Source organism: Gekko japonicus, unplaced genomic scaffold, assembly GCF_001447785.1.
Source record: "Gekko japonicus isolate JY-2015 unplaced genomic scaffold, Gekko_japonicus_V1.1 scaffold89, whole genome shotgun sequence".
Lineage (NCBI taxonomy): Eukaryota > Metazoa > Chordata > Lepidosauria > Squamata > Gekkonidae > Gekko > Gekko japonicus.
The window spans coordinates 75544-100911 of NW_015170889.1; the positions used below are offsets into that span (position 1 = coordinate 75544).

General features: G+C 46.2%; 1 protein-coding gene across 1 annotated transcript in view; it reads right to left on the reverse strand.

Moving 5' to 3' along the window:
* AUTS2 (autism susceptibility candidate 2) overlaps nt 1–25368 on the reverse strand; it is a 903433-nt gene that overhangs the window by 14774 nt on the left and 863291 nt on the right. The window contains exons 10-14 of the mRNA XM_015418389.1: nt 14224–14319; nt 12314–12385; nt 8742–8771; nt 7582–7653; nt 4402–4543 (exon numbers count right to left, since the gene is read on the reverse strand). Of these exons, the coding sequence (XP_015273875.1) occupies nt 4402–4543; nt 7582–7653; nt 8742–8771; nt 12314–12385; nt 14224–14319 (412 nt within the window). The remainder of the gene's footprint in view (nt 1–4401; nt 4544–7581; nt 7654–8741; nt 8772–12313; nt 12386–14223; nt 14320–25368) is intronic.

The following is a 25368-nucleotide window of genomic DNA, read 5'->3' on the forward strand; positions in this document are numbered from 1 at the left end:
TTTCCCTGATCAAATATGCTTGCTTCTGGATGATTTTAGTCCTGATAGAGAAACTAAGGCATCGAATATTGTTATTACCATTATTAAATGCTGGCTGAATAGTTAGCTATGCATTAACAAGGCCCTGCCCCCAATCCCATCGTGGTGTCTCGAAATGTAAGGTGAAACCACCAGGGAGAGAAGCTTCCCTTTCGTATCAGTTTAATGAAGGGTCCAACTAGAATTAATGTAAATCACAGATCCCTGCTCCTCTTTTAAATGCAAATTTCAGGCATGTAGGGTTATGATTCTGATCGGGATATAACCCTTCCATCCTTGCATTGTTTGACCTCCTGATGGCACTGGTATTTCTGGCCACTGTGTGATACAGAGTGTTGGACTGGATGGGCCTTTGGCCTGATCCAACATTGGCATCTCTTATGTTCTTATGTTTTTATGACTAACTGAAACCACCCCCGTCACTGTTATGAGCCCTTCAAAGGACAAATAGATGGGTATGCCCTTTTTCTTTAAAGGTAAAGGTAAAGGTTCCCTTGCTCGAAAGCCAGTCGAATCAGACTCTAGGGTTGCGGTGCTCATCTCCGTTTCAAAGCCGAAGAGCCAGCGCTGTCCAAAGACGTTCCCGTGGTCATGTGGCTGGCATGACTAAACACCAAGGTGCACGGAACGCTGTTACCTTCCCACCGAAGTGGTCCCTATTTATCTACTTGCAATGTCTTGCTTTCGAACTGCTAGGTTGGCAGGAGCTGGAACTAGAGATGGGAGCTCACTCCATCATGCAGCACCCGGGTCTCGAACTGCTGAACTACTGACCTTCCACAGCCTGCAGTTCAGCGTCTTAACCACTTGAGCCACCGCAGCTCCTTTTTCTTTCTTTAAAAGGCAACAACAAAATTGGAAGCCTGGTTTGAATTTGTGCTGGGGTGGAAAGGTTAAATTCCCTGTCCTCTCTCCACATAACCCTGATCCACACTCAGAGCCACATAAAATAGACACTGAGCTTAGAAGAGATGCTGTGAGGATCTGGTCGTAGATCTCCTCAGGAACTCGTATGCCAGATCACTTCCATTCAACATAAGGGCTACGGAATCGACCATCTTAAAAGCATTGGTAGTACATACACACACATCAACAAAGTAGACTTCATTGTAGTTCACTGAAGGACTGCTCACTTTCTGTTAGGGGTGTACTTTCATTATTTACCGAGCTGTATAAATACCCGAATAATACCTTTTCAGCATTTTCCAGGTATTTATTAAGCCGAATACCAAATCAGAGCATTTATTCATTAGGTGAATAGAGAGTCCCGAATACTATTCAGCTTTATTTTGCCAAATAGGACAGATTCGCAGATCTGACCTTAGTCCTCTTGGGTTTTGGCACAGCCACGGTGGCACTGGTTCTACTGGGCACATTGCACTGATTCTGCTGCAGGCCTTTCAAAAATCCCCTCCTTCACTGTCAACTGCAGGGACTCTCTGGGACATTCTGCTGGACTTGTATTGCCTTGCTATTCCCCCCCCCCATTGGAAACAATTGAGGATGGGGCCCATAGATTTGGATCCCCTGGTCCAATCTTTTTGAAACTTAGGGGTCCTTTTGGGGAGAGGTTGCAGCAGCTACGCTGCAAATTTGGTGCCTCTACCTCAAACCTCCTTCCCCTAGCCCATTGAATATACCCTAGGAGATTTGCCATTGAGTATAATGGCCCCATAGGGTATAATGGAGCCGAATATATTCGGTATTATGGAATATTTCCCAAATACAAATACAATGCTGATACTGGTATTCGGGGATATTTGGGAATGCTGAATAAATTCGGCTCTTTTATACGCAAACTTTTAAAAAATGATTTTTTCCCTTGCACACTCCGACTTTCTGTATGATATCTGAAAGTGTCTCCATTCTCCCAGTTAAGGTGTAGTGGTTAAGTGCGCAGACTCTAATCTGGGAGAACTGAGTTTGATTCCCCACTCCTCCACTTGCACCTGGCTGGATGACCTTGGGCAAGCCGTAGTTCTGATAACTATGCCCCACCTACCTCACAGGGTGTCCGTTGTGGGGAGGGGAAGGGAAAGGAGTTTGTAAGCCGCTCTGAGACACCTTTGGGTAGTGAAGGGCGGGGCATGAATCCAATCTCTTCTCTTCTTCTTCTCCTAAGCATTATTGTTAGTAAGGGCTTTGGCATTTTTCTTTTTGTTTCATGTGCTTTTCTGGTAGCCTGCAACTGTTCTACATACATTCTAACAACCTTTAAATGTTCCTGTTTTTATGGGGAAACCATCAGCAAAAAATTAGAAACAAAAACAACAACACTGCAAGCATGCTTGGGCCTTTGTAGGTCTTTGAAAGCAGAGACCTTCTCCCACAGTACTTTATTATGAAGAAAAACATTTACATGTTTTCATGAGAAAAAGAACAGTGGACACAGATGTGTTTTATTTCATATCAACAAACACAGTCTTTTACATGCATAAAAGCGTTTTAAATCCGTTGTCCAGATCCTTTTTCATTCCTGTCCCAATGCCATAATTAGTGGTGCAATCCTAAGCACTGCTACAGTCTAATAAGTTGCCTGATTTCATTGGCTTAGAACGATTTAACTCTGTTTAGGACCTCACCAAAGGACATTTCCAGGGGCTTAGGCACAGGAAGTCTTATATGGTAGACATGTATGCATATCTGCAGCATCAAGTGGCAACAAACACCACAGATTGAAATACCATAGGCAGAACATTCACTGCCGCATGATACCAACTCAAAAACTCAGTACATTTCAACAGAGACACCTCTGTTGCCTGAGTGTTTGCACATGATGAGGAGGACCATCGCTTAGTGGTACAACACAAACAGTTGAGCGTATGACAAAAAAGTGGTATAGAACTATTTAAAATAAATAAACGTTCCACGAAGAACATCACAGGCCAAATCCCTGACATCTCTGGTCATACATGCTGGAAAAGATTCATCTCTAACTTGTGACTTCTGGAGACCTGCAGCCAATCACAGTACTGAGCCAGACGATCCAATGTTATGACTTTGGGCAGATTCACACAAAAATCTAGCAGTGAAGATGTTCATGCGAATCAGCTCTAAGTACACCAGCTCTAAGAGTGCCAGCATTGCATAGTGGTTAAGAGTGGCGGACTCTAATCTGGAGAACCGGGTTTGATTCCCCACTCCTACCCATGAAGCCAGCTAAGTGACCTTGTGATCCATGTGAGTGACCCATGTGACCTTGTGACCAGTGTTCCCTCTAAGCTGGGTTAGTGTGAGCTGGCTCACAGAATTTTAGCCTCCAGCTCACACATTTCTATCTTAGCTCAGGGAGGAGGGCTCCAGAGCAAGCTAATTGATGCAGTAGCCAAATCACTCGCTCACAACTTTAATGCCAGCAGCTCACAAAGGAGAATTTTTGCTCACAAGACTCCACAGCTTAGAGGGAACATTGCTTGTGACCCATGTGAGTGACCCATGAAGCCAGTCACGGTGCCTACCTCATAAGGTGCTTGCTGTGGGGAGAGGAAGGGAGGGAAGGTGATTGTAAGCCACTCTGAGACTCTTTTAGAGAAAAGTGGGGTATAAAACCCAACTCCTCTTCTTCTAAGTACCAGGAAGCACATCAGAAAATAAACAAGCTGTTTTTCCTTCTGTACCAAAGGCATCCACATAAAATTCTCTTGGTCTGGAGAATCAGAAAGATGGCCCCAAGTGGACAGGATCTCAGAGCCTTTCTTGACCACGACTATCAGATCTTTTGACAATATGCCAAGGAATTGTTTGGGGCTCTGGCCAGGAGCTTCAGGTTTGCAGAGATTTTAAGGAAACAATATGCAAGACCCAGATTTGCTTACAAGGAGATTTTGATAAGCAATGATCAAACCTGCAGAAATGGCAGGCTAAGCTCCCATCTGCTGGGTCTCGAACGCACAAACACAGAGCAAAACGTAGCCAGACCTCGAGATGAGATGCATAACTAAAACAACACATTTTATATTCCAACTGCTGGCTCCGAGTCAAAAAAATCATGCACTAAGCTATCCCAAACACTAGGATGAGCTAGGCCCTCTCACACCTAGCATCCAGTGATGAGAGGATACAAATCAGGCTTCTTAGATAAGAACTGCTAACAAGTTTGTGTTCCACCACTGAGCCCTGGCCACTCTCCAGTACATTAAGTGTTCAAGATCTGCCTGGTCTTGAATCCGTGTGCTTGCTGCCCTGCGTGATAAGCCACCGGGGGAGAGTAGATGCCAGCTGTGAGCCTCCTCTTCAAATCCCTGTCCTCCCCTTCCCAGCACGTTGAGCATACTGACCATCTGACCATGTCCCTTACGTTTCCTCCCCCAAGCACTTGTTCCATTTCCAAATAAATAGTAGATTGGGGAGGGGCACACTCACCGGCTGCGGAGAAGAGGGTTGACGGTCGGGCTAAGTCGTGAGGATGATGGATAGCCCCAAAGAGACTGGGACCCGGTGGCCTGCTTAGAAATTCGGGTTTCAAGCCAAAGTCCAGTTTATGGGGATCGGATTGCATCTGTTTCTGAAACACAGAAAAACAGTGACCATCAAGAAAGAGGTTTCTTAGGGAGGCCTACAGAGGAAGTGAAGTGGATGCCATGAGAAATAACTTGTTTACATACATTATGTGCAGGGGTCATTTAGTAGAAAAAAGAGGTGCAGGAGCTCATTAGCATAACTCATTTGCATATGGCACACCCCCTGACATCACCGGAAGTGTGTCAGAAGGCAACACCCACCGCTCAGGCTCCACTGGACTGTTTTGGATTGCTAGCTAATCGGGGGGGGGGACGTGCAGATCTGTCCTCGCAGAGGAGGGAGAGCTTGTACCTGAATAAAACTTGGTCTTAAAGGTGCCACTGGACTGTTTTGGACCGGGGGGCCGGGGGGAGCTCTGCAGCTTACCTGGCTGCTTCTTGCTCTGACTGAGAGCTGCTGAGAGCAGGGGGTGGGGCTTGTTGCATGTGCCCACCCCCTGGGCTCTTTACTGCCAGAGCTCCGCTCCTGTGCGCTCGTGTAGGAAATGACCCCTGATTTATGTGGCTTGTCTTATTAATACTCAGAACTCTGATCCAGCTGGCTAAATATTGTCCACTCTGGCAGGCAGCCGCTCTCCAAGGTCTTGGGCAGAGAAAGGTCATTCCCAGCACCCCGTGCCTGAGATTCTTTAACTGGCGATGACAAGGGTTGAACCCGGGGGCCTTCTAAATGTGGAAGAGGTGCTTTATTTCTGAGCTGGATCTCCTCCCACTGGGACTTAGGTTTAGGCCCTTGGTTGGTCCAAATAGATACAGTTAATGGACTGGTTAAATAACAGTCAAGCATTTTTGGTCAAGAGAGTCAGATCACCAGGAGAGGTAACCTCTGGTTCCTGAAGAAAGCAATGCAGAGTTGTTGGTGCTCCTTGACCACACTCTCCACTGTAGTTACGGGAGGTGGGCACAGGGAACAGCTTTGCCTGGCTGCTTTGCCTGACCTGACTAGGTCAGGGTAGGAGGTAATCGAACCCTCCTTCTTGCACCTGTTAACAGTAGACACCAGTATGATATTTTTTAAAAAGGGAATGCTCCTACCCACTGGGACATTACTGACAATGATAGGTGGTCAAGTTACCAGTAAAGCAGTGAGTGTAACCCCCCCCACACACACACACTAGAAAGTTACATTTAATATAATTTCTCAGGCAATCAAACTCTGAACCAGATCTCAGACATTGCTTCTACAGAGTATGTCTGGTTGTCAGCTAGCTGCCATTATGTCTGGTGTACATGGTATTCCCTCTGCAAGCTGTTACACTCATCCCCCCCCCCCTGTGTGTCATCTTGCTTCATTGTATTTCATGTGTAGCTTTGCAGAAACTGTCCAAGGTCGAGCAGCTGGAGGTGGGAGTCGTGGTATTGCTTCGCTGTTATGGTTAGCTTGCCTGAAAACTGAACTTGTGTATAATGTAGGACCGTTATGTTCCCAAGGAATTGGGTGTGCGTTCGCTGTTCTATTCACGCCAGAGGGAAAGGGGCTAATTGGCCCTTACCTGGTTCAAGTTCCTTTATTATGTAGTCCCAGTGTGATTGCAGTTATTCCTAACAATGTCCTTGTTCCTGATTGAACCATCGCTTTGAAATAAATTTTGCTTTACTTTTAAACGTGGATTTATTTTGAATGCTTGGGGATCTAACACTGGTGAAGTATATACAGCCCTATATGGACTCTTCCTGGCACATACATACAAGCAGTGTCTTATAGGCACATTTAATAAATCGTACGTCGACATGAAAATCCCATCTGGGATGATTTATGTGTCGGCTGATGTGAATCTGGCTGAACAACCTACTGTGCAGAATGAAAATAGAAGGGAACGTGGAGAAGGAAGATTACCTTTTCAGAAAATAACCTTTTTTCATAAAAGTGCACTGCATTAAAAATGGCAAAGTTGAAGCTTTGAACATAGTCTTGTCTGATAACGGGAATAAGGATTAGTTACATAGGGGACAAAATGTTAAAAAGGATACTACCCATTGCACAAAAACAAATTAACCTATCAACCTTGTCTGAAAGGACAGCTGTGAAAAATCCCCGGCTGAAAGGGTAAGACACAATTCAAAATCAGTTCTACCTTCTGTACCGGAGAAGTTAACTGATGGTTGCTGTTTAACTTGGCAATATGGGGCAAAAGACCAACCTAGGACCCCTGATCTCGATGGAACAATGGATCCAACAGAAGACCCGGACTTCTCTGCTTAAGCTCCAGTTATGACATCAGACCAGATCAGTCACTAGTTTTGAGAGGGGTGGGGCAAGACCAAGGTGTTGGAGGAGACTTTAGAATGACAGTGTCAAAGAATCACTGGGATTCTAACTGGGAAAGCGGGAACACCTGCTGGTTTGGCTCACATTGTGTACAGGGGTTGGATCCAGCAAAAAAATTCCCCTTGTGCTAGAGCTCTTATGCGTGTGGAAATGCAGGAGACTGCAGCACCCACTTGAGCAGAGTCAAATTTACTTTTTTTGGGGGGGGGGGTAGGAAGTCAACAAATAGTGCCTTTCTTAATAATAATATTAGACCAAATAGACATATTTGACTGCCCAGTGCCTTGGGATGACTGGCAACTTATTGTATCCCAACTTGTGTTTCCACTTCTGCAATGTCTGGGCATTATAACAGATAGGATAGGAAAGTAATAGTTGTTGCACAAGACTCTGAGCAAGTGGAACTGAGTCCATTTAAGTTTCCACTTGCACACTGCTGGATCTAAATTGGGAAGCCAATTTTTTCCCCCCATGAGTGCACAGTTTTGCAAAAACCCAATGCAAAGGCACGTTTAGCAGGCATTCAAGTCGTTTGCTGCTGGACTGAACACACCTAGTGACTGGCTCAAGTCTGGTCGACACAGTCAAATATGGTAAGTTTGATTTTCAAATACATTTTCAGAGAAATATATGACATCCCTAGTACTCATAACAAACCAGTGCCCTTTTGAGACTAGGTAACCATAATCACACTCAGTCGCCAGTGATGACTGTCATCTTCATTCGCACTCAGATCTGCCCAAGAAGACTCACCTTTACTTTCTGTTGATGGTGATAGATTTGCCAAGCAATGTGAACATGCATGGCACACCACTTTCCTGGTTTCTGTAAAAGAAGTAAAAAACACAAGGGTGGTGATGCCTTCAGAAGAAGAAGAGATTGGGTTTATACCCCGCCCTTCACTACCCAAGGGAGTCTCAGAGCGGCTTACAAACTCCTTAGATTGGCAGGTTTCTAACACATTGCTCTTATTCCACAAACTGAATCAGGTCATTCAGAATGCCAAGATCCAGGAAGGACCTGAGTCAGGTAACTGTACTGGCTTGCTGGCTTCTGATATCAGTTGACAGCATCTCTTGCTGCTTCTCAAAGATAACAAGACCAAAGGGGGTTTCTGAAGTCCAGGATCCTTCAATCCAAGGTCTGGTTTTCCAGTAATCAATCAAGGCAGTGTTGGCAGATCAGTGTATAACATAGGCATTGCGCTCACACCCAAAAGTGTCTCTTGGGAGACCTTATATCTGAACACCCAAACGCAAGCTTCTCAGGAACAGTCCTGTAAAGACTCTTCAGTATCAACAGGCAGCTGGCATTAAGCCAAGAGACGTGCACTTTGCCTCCTAGCCTGTAACTCTGTTCTCAGCCTTCTTCTATGGCATTCCAAAGGTGCAGGTGATTCTGGAGGACTGGGAATGGCTAACTGACTTTCACCTGCTGAATCAGAGGGTGGAGGTGATTCTGAATCAGCTTTTGGGTGTAAGTCCTGGCTTGCCTGCACCTCAATTTCCTGCTGGTCAGCTTCCGTCAACTCTGGACTGGCTATGCAGGGCTCCTCCTCTTCTGAGGAGTCCTCACTGTCGCTGACCCATGACAGTAATTCATAACTCTGTAAAGCAGGGAGAAATTTGGTTCTAACCCATAATCTCATGGGTTCACTCAGAGGGAAGGCAGCATGGTACAGCCTGATCTTGTCAGTTCTCAGAAGCTAAGAAGGGTTGGTACTTGGATGGGAGACCACTGAGTAAGACTCTGCAGAGGAAGGCACTAACAAACCACCCCTGCTTCTCCCTTGCCTTGGAAGCCCCTTGGTGGGGTTGCCACAAGTCAGCTGTAACTTGATGGCAATTATATTCTCATGGGGAAGCAAACAAACAAACAAAGGGATGATGGAGAAGACTAACAAGGCTGCTTACCCTCAACATAGGCCTGAACGGGTCTGTCAACTGCAAAGAGAAAGAGAGATGGAGAAAAATAAACAGAAATTCAGTTTACACACCTGTCACTCATACAGTGGCTCATCCAATTAAATCATTAGATTTGCACTGCTTCATAGGTGGGATGGGAATTAACACTATTTGCATTCAATTTCAACTGTAAGGCATTTTTATTATTAAAAAAGCAAAGTACCCCTGCCCTTGCTCCTTTATCCTTCCTCCTACTCTTACTATGTATTATGTGCTGACAAGCCACCTAGTATCACACATGAAAGGATTCTGTCTTCCAGACTTCTTATTAAATTCATTAAGTATTGTAAAATGGGAGCTGTTTTACTAATAAAGGGGCATTGTTTTCTAGCTGACTCGCAAAAGCTGTTGAGGATATGGGGAAGGTGACAAAATGGAAACCGGGCTGGATCGTCCATGCTCAACTGTTAACACAAGGCATGTCAAAAAGTAGGCGCTGTCTCTTTTTTGCCCTTTAAACAACCTCCACCTGACCTGGATAGCCAAGGCTAGCCCGATCTTGTCAGATTTCTGAAGCTAAGCAGGGTCAGCCCTGGCTAGTATTTGGATGGGAGGCCTCCAAGGAATACCAGGATTGTGACACAGAGGCAGGAAAAGGCAGCCCCCCTCTGAACACCTCTTGCCTTGGAAACCCTACAGGGTTGCCGTAAGTCAGCTGTGACTTGACGGCACTTTCCACCACCAAACAAACTCCAAGTCACTTAATTATAGAATTGGAAAAGACAATACAGACTGGCATGGACTGGTTGCTCTGCGATGCATCAGCTTAGACTTATAAGATTTTCACACTGGAACAAATGTGGATAAAAAATATTTACACAAGACACTTGTTGATTCCCTCCCTCCCCACACCCCACGCCAGCCAGATAAATCACATTTTGCTTTCTTTTGGGGGTTTCAGTTTAGTTCCACCTGTAAATGGCAAAAGACCAATTTGTAGTTAATACCAGTAGGCGATTCTCAAATCTTGTTTTTCAGAAAGTTACTTCTGTGGCTGGATTCGACAACCGTCAAAGTCCACTCGGCTCACAAATGCCTCACCGATTACAAGCCGCATTTTCACGCACGTTCCATAAAAACTCCATTTTTAATCAAGAGGCGTGATTTTTTTTGTTGCACATTCTTGCAGTTCTGCTGGGAAATTATACAGCAGGAGCCTGCCAAGGTACTGCAACGCCTAGGCATGCTAGTGACAGTCACTGTGCCGAATCTTAAATTTTAACTGGCTGGTTTGGTGAATTTGTTAACTGATACATCACTTTTTGTTCACACGACAAGTCCTCACCACCGTTTCCAAAATGGTCAGAGTGGGGTTAAAGCATCAGACTAAGATCTGGGGCACCCCGGTTCAAATTCCCTGTCTACCACGGAAGCTTGCTGGGTGATCCTGGATTGGTCACGTTCTCAGCCTAACCTACCTCATAGGTAGGGTTGCCAGCTCTGGGTTGGAAAATTCCTGGAGATTTTGGGTGTGTCAACTGGGGAAGACAGGGTTTGGGGAAGGGAGGGACCCCAGTAGGGTACAATGCTATAGAGTCCACCTTCTAAAGCAGCCATTTTCTCCAGGGGAACTGATCTCTGTAACCTGGAACCCCGTTGTAAATCCGTGAGATCTCCAGTCACCATCTGGAGACTGGCGACTCTACTCACAGAGGGCTGTTGTGAGGATAAATGGAGAAGAGAATGATGGAAGCTGCTTTGAGGTCCCATTGGGGAGAAACGCAGGATATAAATGAATTAAATAAATACATAGATAATATGATGTTTCTGGCGAGCCGGCCTGGTGTAATGATTGGAGTATTAGACTAGGATCTGGGAAATCCAGGTTTGGATCTCCATTCTACCATGGAAGGCTCTCCGGGTGGCTTCCCTCCCTTTGCATGTCCCTGCCTCTTCCTGCAGGCTCCCCGCCCCCTTTCCCTTGGCGCTATACACATTAATTGCTCCTCAGTGCCCCATGCGCCACCTGCCACATTTCTCTTCCTCCCACACACCAATGCGTCTCAAAAAGGTGAGACGGGAATGCATCAGGAAATGTTAATTTCATGTCATCACAGAATCTGAATCTTCTGTTTCCAGGAGCAGGACAAAAATGTGTAGACTCTGAAGACCACGACGGATTCAGAGTGGAGCCAGGATTCCTAGAACTACTTAAGGGTGAAAATTTATTTATTTATTTATTTATTCGACTTATTATACCACCCTAACCCCTAGGGGTCTCTGGGCGGTTTACAGGAGTGTTCTAAGAACTATTTACCCTAACTAAGGCCACATGCTATGGGGTGGGGATTTCCTACCAGCACCCTGTGGTGGGCCCGCTGCGTCTTTTTCTGGCTCGGCTTTTTCTTCCTTCTCGGAAAAGGCTTTGGGAGTGCTCAGCTGAATGTTTGACCTTTTTTCTGAGCCAACATGGTTATAGTGGTTAGGGTGCTGACCTACAGCCTGTGGAGCCCCAGGTTCAAACTCACCCCAGAAGCTTACTAGGTGACTGTGGGGCCAGTCCCTCTCTTTCAACCTAACCTACTTCACAGCCTAATCTTATCTCACAGGGTTGTTTTGTGGATAAAATGGAGGAAAGGAAAATGGGGTGCACCACCTCAAGCTCTTTGAAATAAGGGTGGGATAAAGAAACATTGAGATATGCAGACAGACCCATGGCTCCCTCCTTTCCTAGAAGAGCTTTCCTGCTTCCTACCTCACTTGGGCCCAGGCTTGCTCTCAGGTTTACAAAGGCTGACACAAAACTACAAGGACCTGCCCATATCCCCATATCCTTGACTTCAGCTTGACCTGTCTGTCTTGGTACGGAAGTCCAAAGCTTTGTTGTTTAGAAAAAAAAAAATGGCTAATGATAAAGTTTGGGTATTAAGCATTCCAGAGGTGAGGAAGATCTTCTAAGGCGCACCAATCAATAGCATCAGGATGATGGGGGGATCAATACAGGTGAACACGTTAAGCACACATTAATCGTTAGCGTGAACCTCAATCTACGTTAAGACGGTCAAGGGCAGATCTTAATTGTTTTGTTCCTTTGGCAAGGAAGGATGGAAGAAGCAGTTTTTTGACTGCAAGTGATATAGCACAATGGGATCCAGATGTGTTCTTTGGCCTCGTGACTTACTGCAACTTACCAGGAACCAAAGCAATGATTGTTCACCATCAGCAGCAATGACCACAGTTAGGGCTTAAATGAGCTGCCTTGGACTGAATCAGACCGTTCATTAATCTAGATCCATTACTGTCCACTTCGAATGGTGGTGTTTCTCTAGGGTCCAAGGCAGAGATCTCTCCCTAGCCCTGCTCCTTGGCACATCTGTTAACTGAAGATGCTGGAGACAGGGAGGTGCATGACCAAACAGATGGATTCTGGGCCCACCGATACATATATTCCAGATTTCATCGTATGCAATAAGTCTACACCGAAAGTAAGAGGCTAAGAAAATCTGCATGCCTCCATTGCATAACAATGCATTGGCCAAAGGGCATTTCACGTTCAGAAGTCGTAATCTTTTAAGACTTACCCGGGGATCTTTCTGCAGAAGGGTATGCGGGACAGCTCCAGGTCTCGCTGCGACATCAATAGGATTAGATGTCTACAAGTGTTATTAAAAAAAAAAAAATCAGCTCTACAAAATGTTTGTGCGAATCTTAAAAAGTTTTGCAATAAGCAAATATTAAAAAACAAAATATGGTCAGGGTTATTGTTTTTTTTTGGTGTGGGGGGGAGTCAATATACCAAATATACTGCCAAAAGCAGAACTACATACCCAAACACACAAGATTTATGTCAACACTTTGGAATCAAAAGTTTGGATTCATCTTGGTGTAATTTGCACCCACTGGCACAACTGTCTTAGCCAAGCCTACATTACTGTATTCTTGGTCCTTGGGGGGGGGGGCAACTGTGGGAGGGCTTCTAGTGCAGAACACAGTGGCCAGGCTGTTCCTAGGACTCCCCATGCGGGAGCACACTCAGCCTGTGCTAAAAGCACTGCACTGGCTACCTATAGCATACCGAATTTGCTTCAAGGTGCTGGTGCTTACCTTTAAAGCCCTTTATGGTCAGGGACCTACCTACCCGAGGGACCGCCTTTCCCCACATGTTCCCCAGAGAGCAGTGCGGTCAGGGACCCAAAATCGTTTGCCCCTCCCTGGGCCTAGGGACGCAAGGCTGGCATCGACCAGAGCCAGGGCCTTTTCAGTGGCGGCTCCAACCTGGTGGAATGAGCTTCTGCAAGAGATCAGGGCCCTGCAGGACTTTTACAGTTCTGCAGGGCCTGTAAAACTGAGCTCTTCCACCAGGTCTTTGGGTAAGGAGCCGTGCCTAACTATCTAAGACCCTGTGCCAATATCATCACCCAGCCTGAGTATGGCGATTGGGAAATCTACCGCTGACGGTATGTTTATTACACACGCTGCTGCTACTGTACCACCATCGCCATACAAATTGCTTTAGTAAACTAGGTTGTGTTGTATGCAGACATTTATATTGTTGTTTTAGCTGTTGCGATTTTTATGTAAGCCGCCCTGAGCCTGCCTTGGCAGCGAGGGCGGGGTACAAATAAAATAAAATAAATAAATAACACTGAGCAGTTCCTTAGACAGTGTTCCTAAGAGAAGAGGCTGTGCAAAATGGTCCGGCCAGTTTGTGATAGATTTATAAACAGATCCAGATTTCAGGCACCTTTAGAATGCTTCACACTGTGAAGGGTTGGCCCTTTGGGAAAGGGAAGTTATCACAAGATTGCTCTTTCCCAGCGGTCTCTTCTCCCTCTCTGCCTCTTCCAATGCGTGTTCTCAAAGTCACAGGCGGGAGGGAGGCAGGCACAGAATTAAAACCGCGAGATCCCGTTCCCTCCCAAAGCGTCAGCGATGCAATCAAGAAGATGCTGAAAAGCATCTCTTGAGAAGCACAGCCCTCCAGGACACTGAAACAATAGGATGATTTTGCCCAGGCAAATTCTTAACAGCCTGATTAACATACACCTGAGGGCCTTTGCTAATAAACCATAATCTGCATATTTAAGAGGCTCGAGTTGTTTGGCAGGCTCATTTAGAGATTGGACAAACTGATCTCAGAATGGCTATTTCAAAAAGTAAATTGAGAGAGAGGTGGGGGGGGAGAGAGAGAGAGTGAGAGAGAGAAGATTCTAGTAAAAAACAGCAAAAAGCATACAACTGGCATTATCTTGGCTTCCTATCAAACTTGCAGGACATTCTGAGATCAGGGGCCTCTTCAAAAGAAGGAAAGCGTCCCAAGAAATGTCCTCTTGTAGGAGCCTGCCCTCATCTTCAGTTCCGCCTTGGATGGGTTATCTCCAACAGCCCTCAGCAGCAAGAGGCATGTGCTTGGCCTACAGTGCCCCAAAGAGATTCCCAACGGCCAATCCCATCGCCCGCTCACTAAACACACCACGAAGTCTCAGTTTACCTTGGGTTGAAACGCTCCCTGCAGTGAGCCAAAAGGACCGGTCGGAGGAATCATGGGAGGGATTCCTGACACAGCTGGAGGGTAGGAGTGGAACAACTGTTAGAAAGGAAGGGGGAAAATCTAATTAAGGATCCCAGATTCTTTACGAACACAGAATGTTGCCGTTTCAGTTGAGAGATGGAGACAAAGGTGGTTTCCATTCACGTGGCAGTTATTACTTAATGGCCTGAGCTTGTAAAGTCATCGTGTGCCACTGATGCTTACCACCACTTCAGCCCGCAAGTGGCCAAACTGGGGGCTGATACTGGTGGCACTGGTGGCACTGAGACACCAAAACAGACCTCCGTTTGCACGTGACAAGAATAAACCGAGGAACCTTCCTGCCCTCCCTCCCAGCTCCCCACCCACTACAACATGCAAAAACTGCAGTTTGTCATGGTGTCTGAACTAGGTGAACTTTTGCCTTTTGCCTTTGTCTATGCAGCCCCCTGGTCTGTTCTGGAGGGCAGGCCTTCACGACAGAGTATGTTTCTCCGGTGCTAAGAGCTTCTACTTACACAAGCCCAGTGTCTTTCAAGGACACCTCTAGCAACAGAGATACGCACCCTGCAGTGTAGGACAAGCTCCACAATGGGCCAGAGACCAGAAACAAGGCATGGGGTCTAAGCTCTGGTTCGTAGGCAACAAAGTCAGACCACCGTTTGCCACTTGGTCCAATTCGGGCATCAAGACACAGCACACTTTGCTCCAAACCAGGATGTCACCGTTCCCCACGCCACATGCAAGAAGCGTGGAAGCTTCTGGCTGCCCCCGTGTCACAAACAAACCCAGGTAGCTTTGTGATGTTTGCATGCAGCCTTTGAAAGTGAAGGGATGAGGGATAGTCATCAAATACAAAGAGACGGGATGGAAAGACGAATGTGTGAAGAGAAGAGCTTTGCATAAGAGCAAAGAGGCAGACAGTGGATTCTGCATGGGCCAATACGTGTCCTTTCTGCACTTGGATCTCATCCCTGGTTTTATCAGAGTTCAGCTCGTGACACAATACCTTGCATTTATCCCTGGTTATAACAGCATCCGTTTATCCTGGGACAAGTGTGGGGCGAAACCGGGGTGACCTCAATGCAACGTGGAAACAAAAAATACCCTGAGATAATTACTGGGGTGAACTCACGTGTAGTGTAGCATGTACGTTTGGGGACAGGGTTGAACCAGGATTTAAGGTCTAGTGCGGAAAGGACCACAGTGATGGTAATTAAGAAGGTATCTCTGTAGCACAGAAAAGAAGTAGTGAGCAAAAATGATCGCACCTCATTACATTAGATGGAGTGGTTAATGGTGACAGGTGAATGCAAGCTTTAGAACGTAAAAGCTTAGGAATCAATGGCTAAAGATGCTGTCCTGAGAGTAAGCGTCACTGAATTATGCGGTACTTCTAAGTACTTGCTTAGGATCGTTTTCAAAGATTCAGTAAACTCCCCTTTGACACAGATACCATTTGTAGGGGGGGGGAGACAAAAACACAGGGTCAGACGCGGCCAGCTTTTTCACATAAAAAGGTAAAGGTTCCCTTGCTCGAAAGCCAGTCGAGTCCGACTCTAGGGTTGCGGTGCTCATCTCCGTTTCAAAGCCGAAGAGCCAGCGCTGTCCGAAGACGTTTCCGTGGTCATGTGGCCGGCATGACTAAACACCAAGTCGCACGGAACGCTGTTACCTTCCCACCGAAGTGGTACCTATTTATCTACTTGCAATTTCTTGTTTTCGAATGGCTAGGTTGGCAGGAGCTGGAACTAGAGATGGGAGCTCACATCATCATGCGGCACACTCGGATCTCGAACTGCTGAACTACTGACCTTCCACAGCCTGCAGTTCAGCGTCTTAACCACTTGAGCCACATAAACTCACCCAATTCCTGTCCATTCTATGCCCCCATCCCACATGACCTTTGTACACGCAGGTCCCGTGATCTCCAGCATGGCTGGAGTGGACCCTCCTCTCCTCCCTTTTTTAGCAGTAGAAAAGCTGATTGGATGCAACACGAAGAATTTTGTTTTGAAACTAGACTCCAATACGTTGAATATGTCAGTGAGGAATCAAGGGAAAACACTGTTGTGAGATCCATGAATTCCACCCAAACAGAATCAGGAGCTGATGAGTTCTAAAGGAGATCTGTAATAATGCTGAATTTGTAAGGAGACAGCACGGGACACTCTATCACTGTCATCCTTCCTTTCCCAGATAGTTCTTTAAATTAAAAAGCTGCATCTACAGAAGGAACAGAATAACAGAACAAAAAAACAAAAACCTTGTTGCAATCTCTAAAGGACTGTGGAATACAGAAGTCAGTCTAGGGAATCCATTTCTGAAACGCAACTAACTGGACTGAAACGGCAATCCTCTGAACACTTCTTGGAGAGCAAGCTCCACGGAGAATAGTAGAATTTATTGCTGAATGAACATACAGAGAATCAGACTGAGAGTATACCTTTTCTAATTCAGCTTCCATGGGAGGGAAGGAGGCCGAGCATAGTCAGGTTTCTTCAGATCTCTGAAGCTAAGCAGGGACGGGACTTGGAGAGGGTACCACCAAGGAAGGCTCTGCAGAGGATAGCAAAAGCAGGCCACCTCTGCTTCTCACTGGCCTTGAAAGACCCTTGCTGGGGTCACCATAAGTCGGTTGTGACTTGACAGCCCTTATGAACGTATGATAATTTTACCTTCCGGGGCTTTTCCCAACCAGGTGCCTGCCAGCCTCATATTCCCCACTCACTGGACCCCTTCCCTTAAGATGTTAGTTCTGCGATTGGCCATTTTAAAGGTTTGGAATGGGTGTGGGGAAGAAAGAAGGTTGCATCTTCAGAGTGATCTAAAATGGACTGGGAAGCACTTCCAGTCCCTAGGCAACAGCTACTGAAGTCCAAAGGAAGCTGCTTTTATGATGAGTGGGACAACTGGTCTTTCTACCACCGCAGTGACTACTCTACCTGGCAGCATCTCCGGCAAAGAAACGTCTTCAAGCGAGAGGTTCCAGGGATTGGACCTAGGCTTGTGCTGTATCACCTAACCACAGCTCCTTCCCCATATTAAATCTCACATACAGGACTTGGGAGGCACACTTGATAAGCACTTTGTAGGGGGCGCTAGAAGCTCCCAAATGTTTTTTTATTGATTATTGCTTGTTTTTAAAGGAAATCTATGGAATAAAACTCTCTGGGACTGTCCTGGAGAAATTAACACCCTGCTTTAGAGCACTAGAGAGTCCTAAAGTGTAGTAACTATGAATTAAATTTGACATGTTTTTAGCTTTTGCTTTAACGGGGAAAAAAGGAGTAACCCTTTCAACTGAGAAAGTCTTAAATTTATAGGTATGAGAACTGCCTTTGAAGCGCAGGTGTTGCCAGCCGGTCAGGATGACCTGAGCCAAGCTAGCTAGATGAAAAGGTTAAAGAAGCTTTTTGTTCTAAGCAACTCTCAATATAGTTAAATGAGGGAAATCCAGATTATGTTTGTATATTATCAAATGCTGTCAGCAACATCTCTCTATGTGTATTATATTATTCTAAAGAAGGGATTACTCTGTTTGCATCTTTAACTGAGTAGTGCTAATTGGAAAAGCTTGTACTGCCAATTGTTCTCTCTCACTTCAAAGAGAAGAGCCATACCTAAGTCAAGAGGACAGTTATTATGTATTGTAACAAAAGAAATCCCTGTGTGTGTGTGTGTCTTAAGTTTTCAAGTTATAATGTATAAGATGTTTATAAAAAGCTACAACTGAACAATTCTATATTTTGTGTGTTAGCTTAAGGTAACCAGACTGTTTGCCTAAGAAAGAGATCATCATACAAGCAGGTGTATGGAGACACTAAGCTGAAAAGGGCGAACAAGTTTGGGAAAAACAAAATAATTAATCATGTCTTTGAACGAAGGAAATATGTCTTTTAACTAAGTTTGGCCAAAATGAAAGTAATTATGAATTGTAAAGCACCTTTTTAGCTGTATTTATTGAATTTTTAATGAATTTTATGTTTTGTTTTTCGGCTTGCCGCATGTTTGCCGCCCTGGGCCACTCGGGTAGGGCGGGATATAAATCCCAAAATAAATAAATAAATAAATATAAATAAATAAATATATTATGCTTTTAAGTTTTTAAGGAGTATTATAACACAGAGACAAATAGTGTACAGTCTGACAATTAAGAAGACACAGGTGCACATGAAGTCATCTCTTTTGGCAACGATTAAGAGAGTCAATTATTTGTATTGTAAAACAGCATCTTCTACAGGTCGAACCAAGCTATGTGTTTTATAAAGTATAAACTTCAATTTATATTAGAAAAAGCTTTATAAATAATCAGAAATAATTCTGTAAAATGTTCTAATAAACTAAAATGAATAATAAATATATAGATCAATATATCTATGAAAGTTTAATGATGCAAGGTATTTTTGTGAAAAATTAGTACTGAGAATGAACCCAGCCTGAAAAGTTCAGTGAAAGGTAACAGAAGACTGGGAGTTATAAACAAAGCTGTAAATCAGACATAATGAGTTTCACCTGTGTTGTAAGAGTAAGAAACTCGGCCAGCTACCATTTTGTGCGCCAAATATGTGATTGATGACTGATAAGACAAAAAGAACTGAACTGAGCATGTCTAAATGATGTCAGTGATGATGTAAAGTGAGGAGGAGCAGAAAACAGTATATAAGTCTGCTCCTTACATCTGCTAGTTGAACTTCCCAGGCTGAATTAAGCTGTAGGGGATTTCCTTTATTCGAATAAATACTTTTTTTTACCCTTTACTGCCTGGAAGATTGTTTTCACTGTGTGGTTTATTGGCTAGCCACATAAGTCAAAGAACCTGAGTGCCTTTAGCGTACTGGCAACAAATTCAACCCACTATCGCCATGCCTTATGGATAATTTTCCCCTACCATTCCCACAAGTGATTCCCTGAGGGTGACAAGGATGCATTGAATCAGTTTCCTATGAAAGGGAGGGGGGATCCAATTTATCTTTTGGCTGTTTGAGTGTACGTGTATTTTAAAAATATGGTTGTCAACGTCTTTGGTGGGCCATGGGCCTCAGCGGATTCCCCACTGTGCTGACCCTGGCTGGAAAATCTGCAGAACCACACATTATGGAGTCACTCTGCTCTCAGACTTTTAGTTCTCTTTCACTGTCTCTGATGATGTGCTCAAGAGTCTTCAGGCGCTTTTGCAGCTGCAAAGTGATGCCACCATTTCCAAAGCTGTTTGGATTGCCACCTGTCTCAGACTCCCTCCTCCCCCTTCCTAGCTCACTGGCACTTTTTAATTCTGTTTTCATTCCAATGCAAACTTCCAGTGGTGCAGAAAAACATTTCCCAGATGAGCTGTGAATGAAACTAAAGGCATCCAAGAAGCCATTAGCCAGGGGAGAGTCTTGGCTTGCAGTCTTTTTTTTTTTTTAAGGCACGATCTGCATGTCTTAAAAGACTCCGGCACCTTTTGATTCTTTGTAATTATACGTTGGCTCAAACGCAAGGAGGTATGTGGCAATTTTGGTGACTGTTAACAAGAAAACAGCCACCGGCGCGACTGAAAGGGAGGAGTAGAGAGATGCCCCTTATAATCCAGGGTCCAGTGGAATGATGCAGTACACCTTTGAGCATCCTGCACACGAAACCACATTGTACAATTTATCATCCGGAGACAAATGATACAACTTGGAAATTATGTGACCTGGTAGTCAGTAAAATTGTCATTTTGGTAATCTGGCATTTGCAAGAAACTGGAAAACGCACAGTTTGTCCTCTAGATCCTCCCGTTCCAAATGTTGATGGAAAAGAGGAGTGCGTGGCTGGCATCAAAGGTTGTGGGACAGAGGAAGAGGGAGGAAGCGCTGAGGACCAAAGTGCACGCAACGGTTTGCATGGCATACTGACTACGGCGTTGAAATAGGATCTGGGAGGTAAAGGTTTCCCTTGCTCGAAAGCCAGTCAAATCTGACTCTAGGGATGCGATGCTCATCTCCGTTTCCAAGCCAAAGAGCCAGCGCTGTCCAAAGACATTTCCGTGGTCATGTGGCCGGCATGACTAGATGCCGAGGTGCACGGAACGCTGTTACCTTCCCACTGAAGCAGTACCTATTTGTCTACTTGCAATTTCTTGCTTTTGAACTGCTAGGTTGGCAGGAGCTGGGACCAGAGATGGGAGCTCACTCCGTCATGCGGCACTCGGGTCTCCAACTGCTGAACTAACTACTGACCTTCCGGTCTGCAGTTCAACGTCTTAACCACTTGAGCCACCACAGCCCTAGGATCTGGGAGACCCAGGTTCAAATCCCCACTCTGCCATGGAAGCTTGCTGGGCGACTTTGAGTCTGTCATTCTTTCTCAGCCTAACTTCCTTCACAGTAAGGCTGCCAGGCATTTGCTGGCAACCCTCTGGGAGCTTTTGGAGTATGGTATGGTGATGTCATAATGTCCAGGTTCATACCTGGAAGCTGCTCTAGGAATTCCCCAAATATACAGAGATTTGGGAAATTCCTAGAGTGTCACCGCAATGCCACTTCTAGATATGTAGCCAGGAATGCCATCACAACAATACCACTTCTCCCCTCATTTTGCTCCCCCTGCTCCACCAAGCAGCAATGGGAGCTCAGAGCCCGGAGGGTGGGGTGGGGGTGAGACACCTCCCACCATGGCAGGAGAGCTGGCATGCTTACTTCACAGGGTTGTTGTGAGGGTAAAAGGTGGAAGAGGAGCATGATCACAGAATCACAGAGTCCGAAGGGACCTCCAGGGTCAACTACTCCAATCTCCTGCACAAAGCAGAGAATTCAGAACTACATCCCCCCCCCCCCCCCACCCACGAGCTGCACGCCCCACAACAAAACCCTCCAGGACCGCTGGCCAAACTGGCCTGGAGAAAATTGCTTCCTGACCCCAAAGTGACTATCAGCATTTCCCTGGGCATGTAAGAGAGGGCCACGAGAACTAAGCACTGAAGAAGAAGAAGAAGAGACTGGATTTATACCCCGCCCTTCACTACCCAAAGGTGTCTCAGAGCGGCTTACAAACTCCTTTCCCTTCCCCTCCCTACAACAGACACCCTGTGAGGTAGGTGTGGCTGAGAGAGCTCTTGACAGAAACTGCTCTTTTTCAAGAACAGCTCTTATCAGAACTACGGCTTGCCCAAGGTCATCCAGCCAGGTGCAAGTGGAGGAGTGGGGAATCAAACCCGGTTCTCCCAGATTAGCATCCGCGCACTTAACCACGACACCAAACAAGCTCTCTGAGGCAACCCTTCCTGCCCTCCCTGACATGACCTGCTCAAGTTCACAGAATCGGCATTGCTGTCAGATGGTTGTTGTAGTTGTACACTGCCCCGGGCTCCTTGGAGAAATGGTGGGGTTTAAAAAACGGGTCACTGGAAATTTTTGTGACTGGGCCTCAAGATACGTTTTGGCCCTAAGAGTAGCTCAAGAGGTGGGGGGATATGAGGGGTTTAACTCTTTTTTACACATGAAAAGTTCAGATGAAAAGGATCTCTGAATTACAATCAAAATCAGAATATGAGCAGAAAAATTACCCAGTGGTTGCGTAGGTAGCAGCAACTGAGCCCCAAAAACTAACCAAAATCTAAGAAATCTCGCTTACATTTGAGTACAATCACCTCTGGATTATTTTGTCCCACTTGATTCCTTAGGAAACATAACACAGGAAGCCAAGCATTCTGCCGGCTTCCAACCCCGATGGATGCAGTACCAGCCCTCCAAGCACTCACGTCAGAGTGCTTGCACCGAACCAAAAGCTTGTCTCGATAACGTTCCTGATAATGGTTTTTAAAAGCAAATTGTATGTTGCCAGACACTTCCTTTTTTGCTTTGAACCATTAAGTAAGATCCAGCAGCCAATAATGTGTTTTTAATAGCATTGCTGTTTGAAGTCTCAGGGCTTTGATTCTGCAGCTTTTAGTCTAACTTAATCACTGGAAGAGAGGAAAATTGTCAGGTTACATGTGTTTGAAGTCCTCAAAAGCTTATGCCATGATCAGTCTGAGACATTGTTGGATATTGTGTGAAAGACAACAGGAACAATTTGCAACTAGATTTCCTGGCGTGGATGAGACATTCCGGTTGCAAGATACGGTTCTGCTGCAGGGGTTTATAATCTACGGCTGTACAGCTGAATGAAGTCCAGCACCGAACAAAATACAGCTCTTTAAAAAGAAAATGGAACCTTTGAGTTAAGGTATACAGGAGGTGGAGGTAGGATACTTGAATAACCAGGACATGAAAAAGAAGGCAGGGAAAGATTTTGGGGGGACTACAGGAGATCTCAGAAGTGACAATGTTGGATTGGGGAGACCCAGGTTCAAATCCCTGCTCTGCTACGGAAGGAAGCTTGTTGGCTGACCCTGAACCAGTCATTCTCTGTCCGCCTCATCTACTTCACAGCTAGCCTGAACCTGTCAGATCTTGGGAACTAAGCAGGGTCGGCCTTGGCTAGTAGTTGGATGGGTGACCTCCAAGGAATACCAGGATCGTGACGCAGAGGAAGGCAATGGCAAACCCCCTCTGAAACGTCTCTTGTCTTTAAAAAAGTCTAGCTCGCCACCTGGTGGTACATAATGCTAAAAGAGCTAGAACTTGGGGCTGCCAGACAATCTTCGGATCTCTTGCCTATTCTACACACAATGCCCTATGCTAATAATAATAATAATAATTATTATTATTATTATTATTATTACCTCACAGCATTGCTGCAAGGACAAAACATGGAGTGAAGAACGATATAAGCGGCTTTTGTTCCCCACTGAGGAGAAGGTTGGGGTATAAATTAAGTAAATAAATGATAAATAAAGCAGAAGACTAAGGGGAGGATAAAAGGCTGATTGGTGAGTGGGAAGGACAAAAGGAAGCAGGGAAAGAGAGGAGGATATGAGGATATGCCGGGATGCGAGAAAAAACATAAGGGGACATGAAGTGATCTTCACCACTCCTTGTTGGTTCTTCACTTGTTTATTATTCATTGTGAGACCTTGCGTGTGCCACTTGCTACGATTCACAACACCCAGTGTTTGGGCTGCAGAAATTTTATGGACTAATAATGAACACATCAATCGGCCGCAACAAAACCCGTAACATTCTGATGAAGCAAACAGCTCTGCTGATCTCTTTGTTGCTCTGAATGTTGACATCGTTTGGCTCTGATTACAAAAGGTTGCTGACCTCAGTACGGTAGTGCAACCGCAGCAGAATATCCATGCTGTGTGGGCCTAGCCTCTCCATCGAAATGGAGAACCAATGAGGGGGGAAAACACCCTTGGCTTTCACTTTCCTTGGATCCCCCCACAGTTTCTCACACAGTCAAGAAAGTATGATAATGGGAGCGCTCATTCACCAAACCTTCTGGGTGCTCTCAACTTCTTAGTGGCCCCTTTCTCACAAGACCCACATGTGCTCAGATGCGCATGAGCATCACTGGTGAGCCAGGAGTTCCAATGGAGGAAGTCAATCTGTGCATGAAAAAGAACATTCTCAGCCACCCTGAGCCCACGGGGGAGGGCGGGGTATAAGTACGAAAAATAAATAATAATAAATAAAATAAACATTCACATGCAAAGCTCGGCTTCCTCCATGGGAATGAACAGAGAAACACAACTACTAGAAGGGAAACTCAGTGCCCCCTACCAGAGCTTCAAGTTCTAAATACAGAAATTTAGGCAGTGTTCACACGTGCGAGATAATGTGGAGGGGAAGCGAGGATATTTGCTCCGCAGGAATTTTACCCGCATTTGTGCAATCACACAGTGCCTGGGAGCTGCGGGAGCGGGCTGCCACTGCGTGATCACACGCAAACGTGGGTGAGTTGGGTGGGTTTTTTGGCCATGTATTTCCGGTGCGCTTCAACGAGGGATCGATGATTCACATCTCCGCACCGAGTGCTCCCTATGCAGTGTGTGATGATGCGCATACCGAAACAGGGGGGAAAACAACGACATGGAGTCGGGATGGCCCGATCAGACCATCCCGACGCCATAAGAGCGCAATCACACTGGGGAAAGTCCGTTCCTGGCCTGTAGCAAACAAGTTTTCCCCGGTGTCTTTTTACTCTGCTTCTGCAGCGGAGCAAAACAGGTTGCCAACGGGAGCGGGACACTTGGGACTTCATACAGGAACAGCAAGTGGACCTGGCGTGCATGACCGAGACCTGGGTGCGGGATGGCGAGACGGTTGCGCTCGCTCAACTTGCCCCACCGGGGTTCTCGGTCCTCCATCAATCACGGACTAGGGGGCGGGGGGGAGGAGTGCCGTTTTTCATTTGGGAGGCTTACTCCTTCAGGGCGCTCCCGCAGGTAGAGATCGCGGGCATTGAATGTGTCGGCTTGCTGCTGGAGGCTGAGGAGAGTTTGGCTATTCGGCTGGTGTACCGACCACCTAACGCTCCGGCCGATAGCCTGCCATCCCTGCTGGAGGCCGTATCAGGCTGGGCGCTGGAGCACCCTAGACTGCTTGTCCTGGGTGACTTCAACATCCATGCAGAGGACGCGACCTCCAGCCGGGCTGTGGACCTAGTGTCGTCCATGGCGGCACTGGGACTCTCCCAGTTCATCTCGGCCCCCACGCATCGGGCCGGTCACATGCTCGATTTGATCTTTGCGGCGGGAGTTTTGGTGGACCGGATCACTGTCTTGGCAGTGCCATGGTCGGACCATCATGTCCTGAGGGCCCGTCTGAATGTCCCACCCCGACCCTGTTTAGGTGGTGAGCTAATTTTCGCTCGCCCACAGAGCCAAATGGACCCTACGCGGCTCCAGACGGCTCTGCGGGATCCAAGGCCCCCTGGCGGCTCGTTAGATGAGCTGGTGGAGGATTGGAACTGCCGGCTCTCCTCAGCCATCGACGTGATCGCTCCCAGGCGCCCTCTCCGCACTCGTGATAGGCGGGCGCCCTGGTATACCCAGGAGTTGCGCTCGCTGAAGCGGGAACTGAGAAGGCTAGAGAGACGGTGGCGTCGCGCTCGCGACGGAGCGTCAAGAACATCCTATAGGACGTTTATGAGATCCTATGGGATGGCAGTCAAGGCCGCTAATAGAGACTTCTATGCGGCCTCGATTGCGTCTGCTAGCTCACGCCCGGCCCAATTGTTTAGGGTGATTCG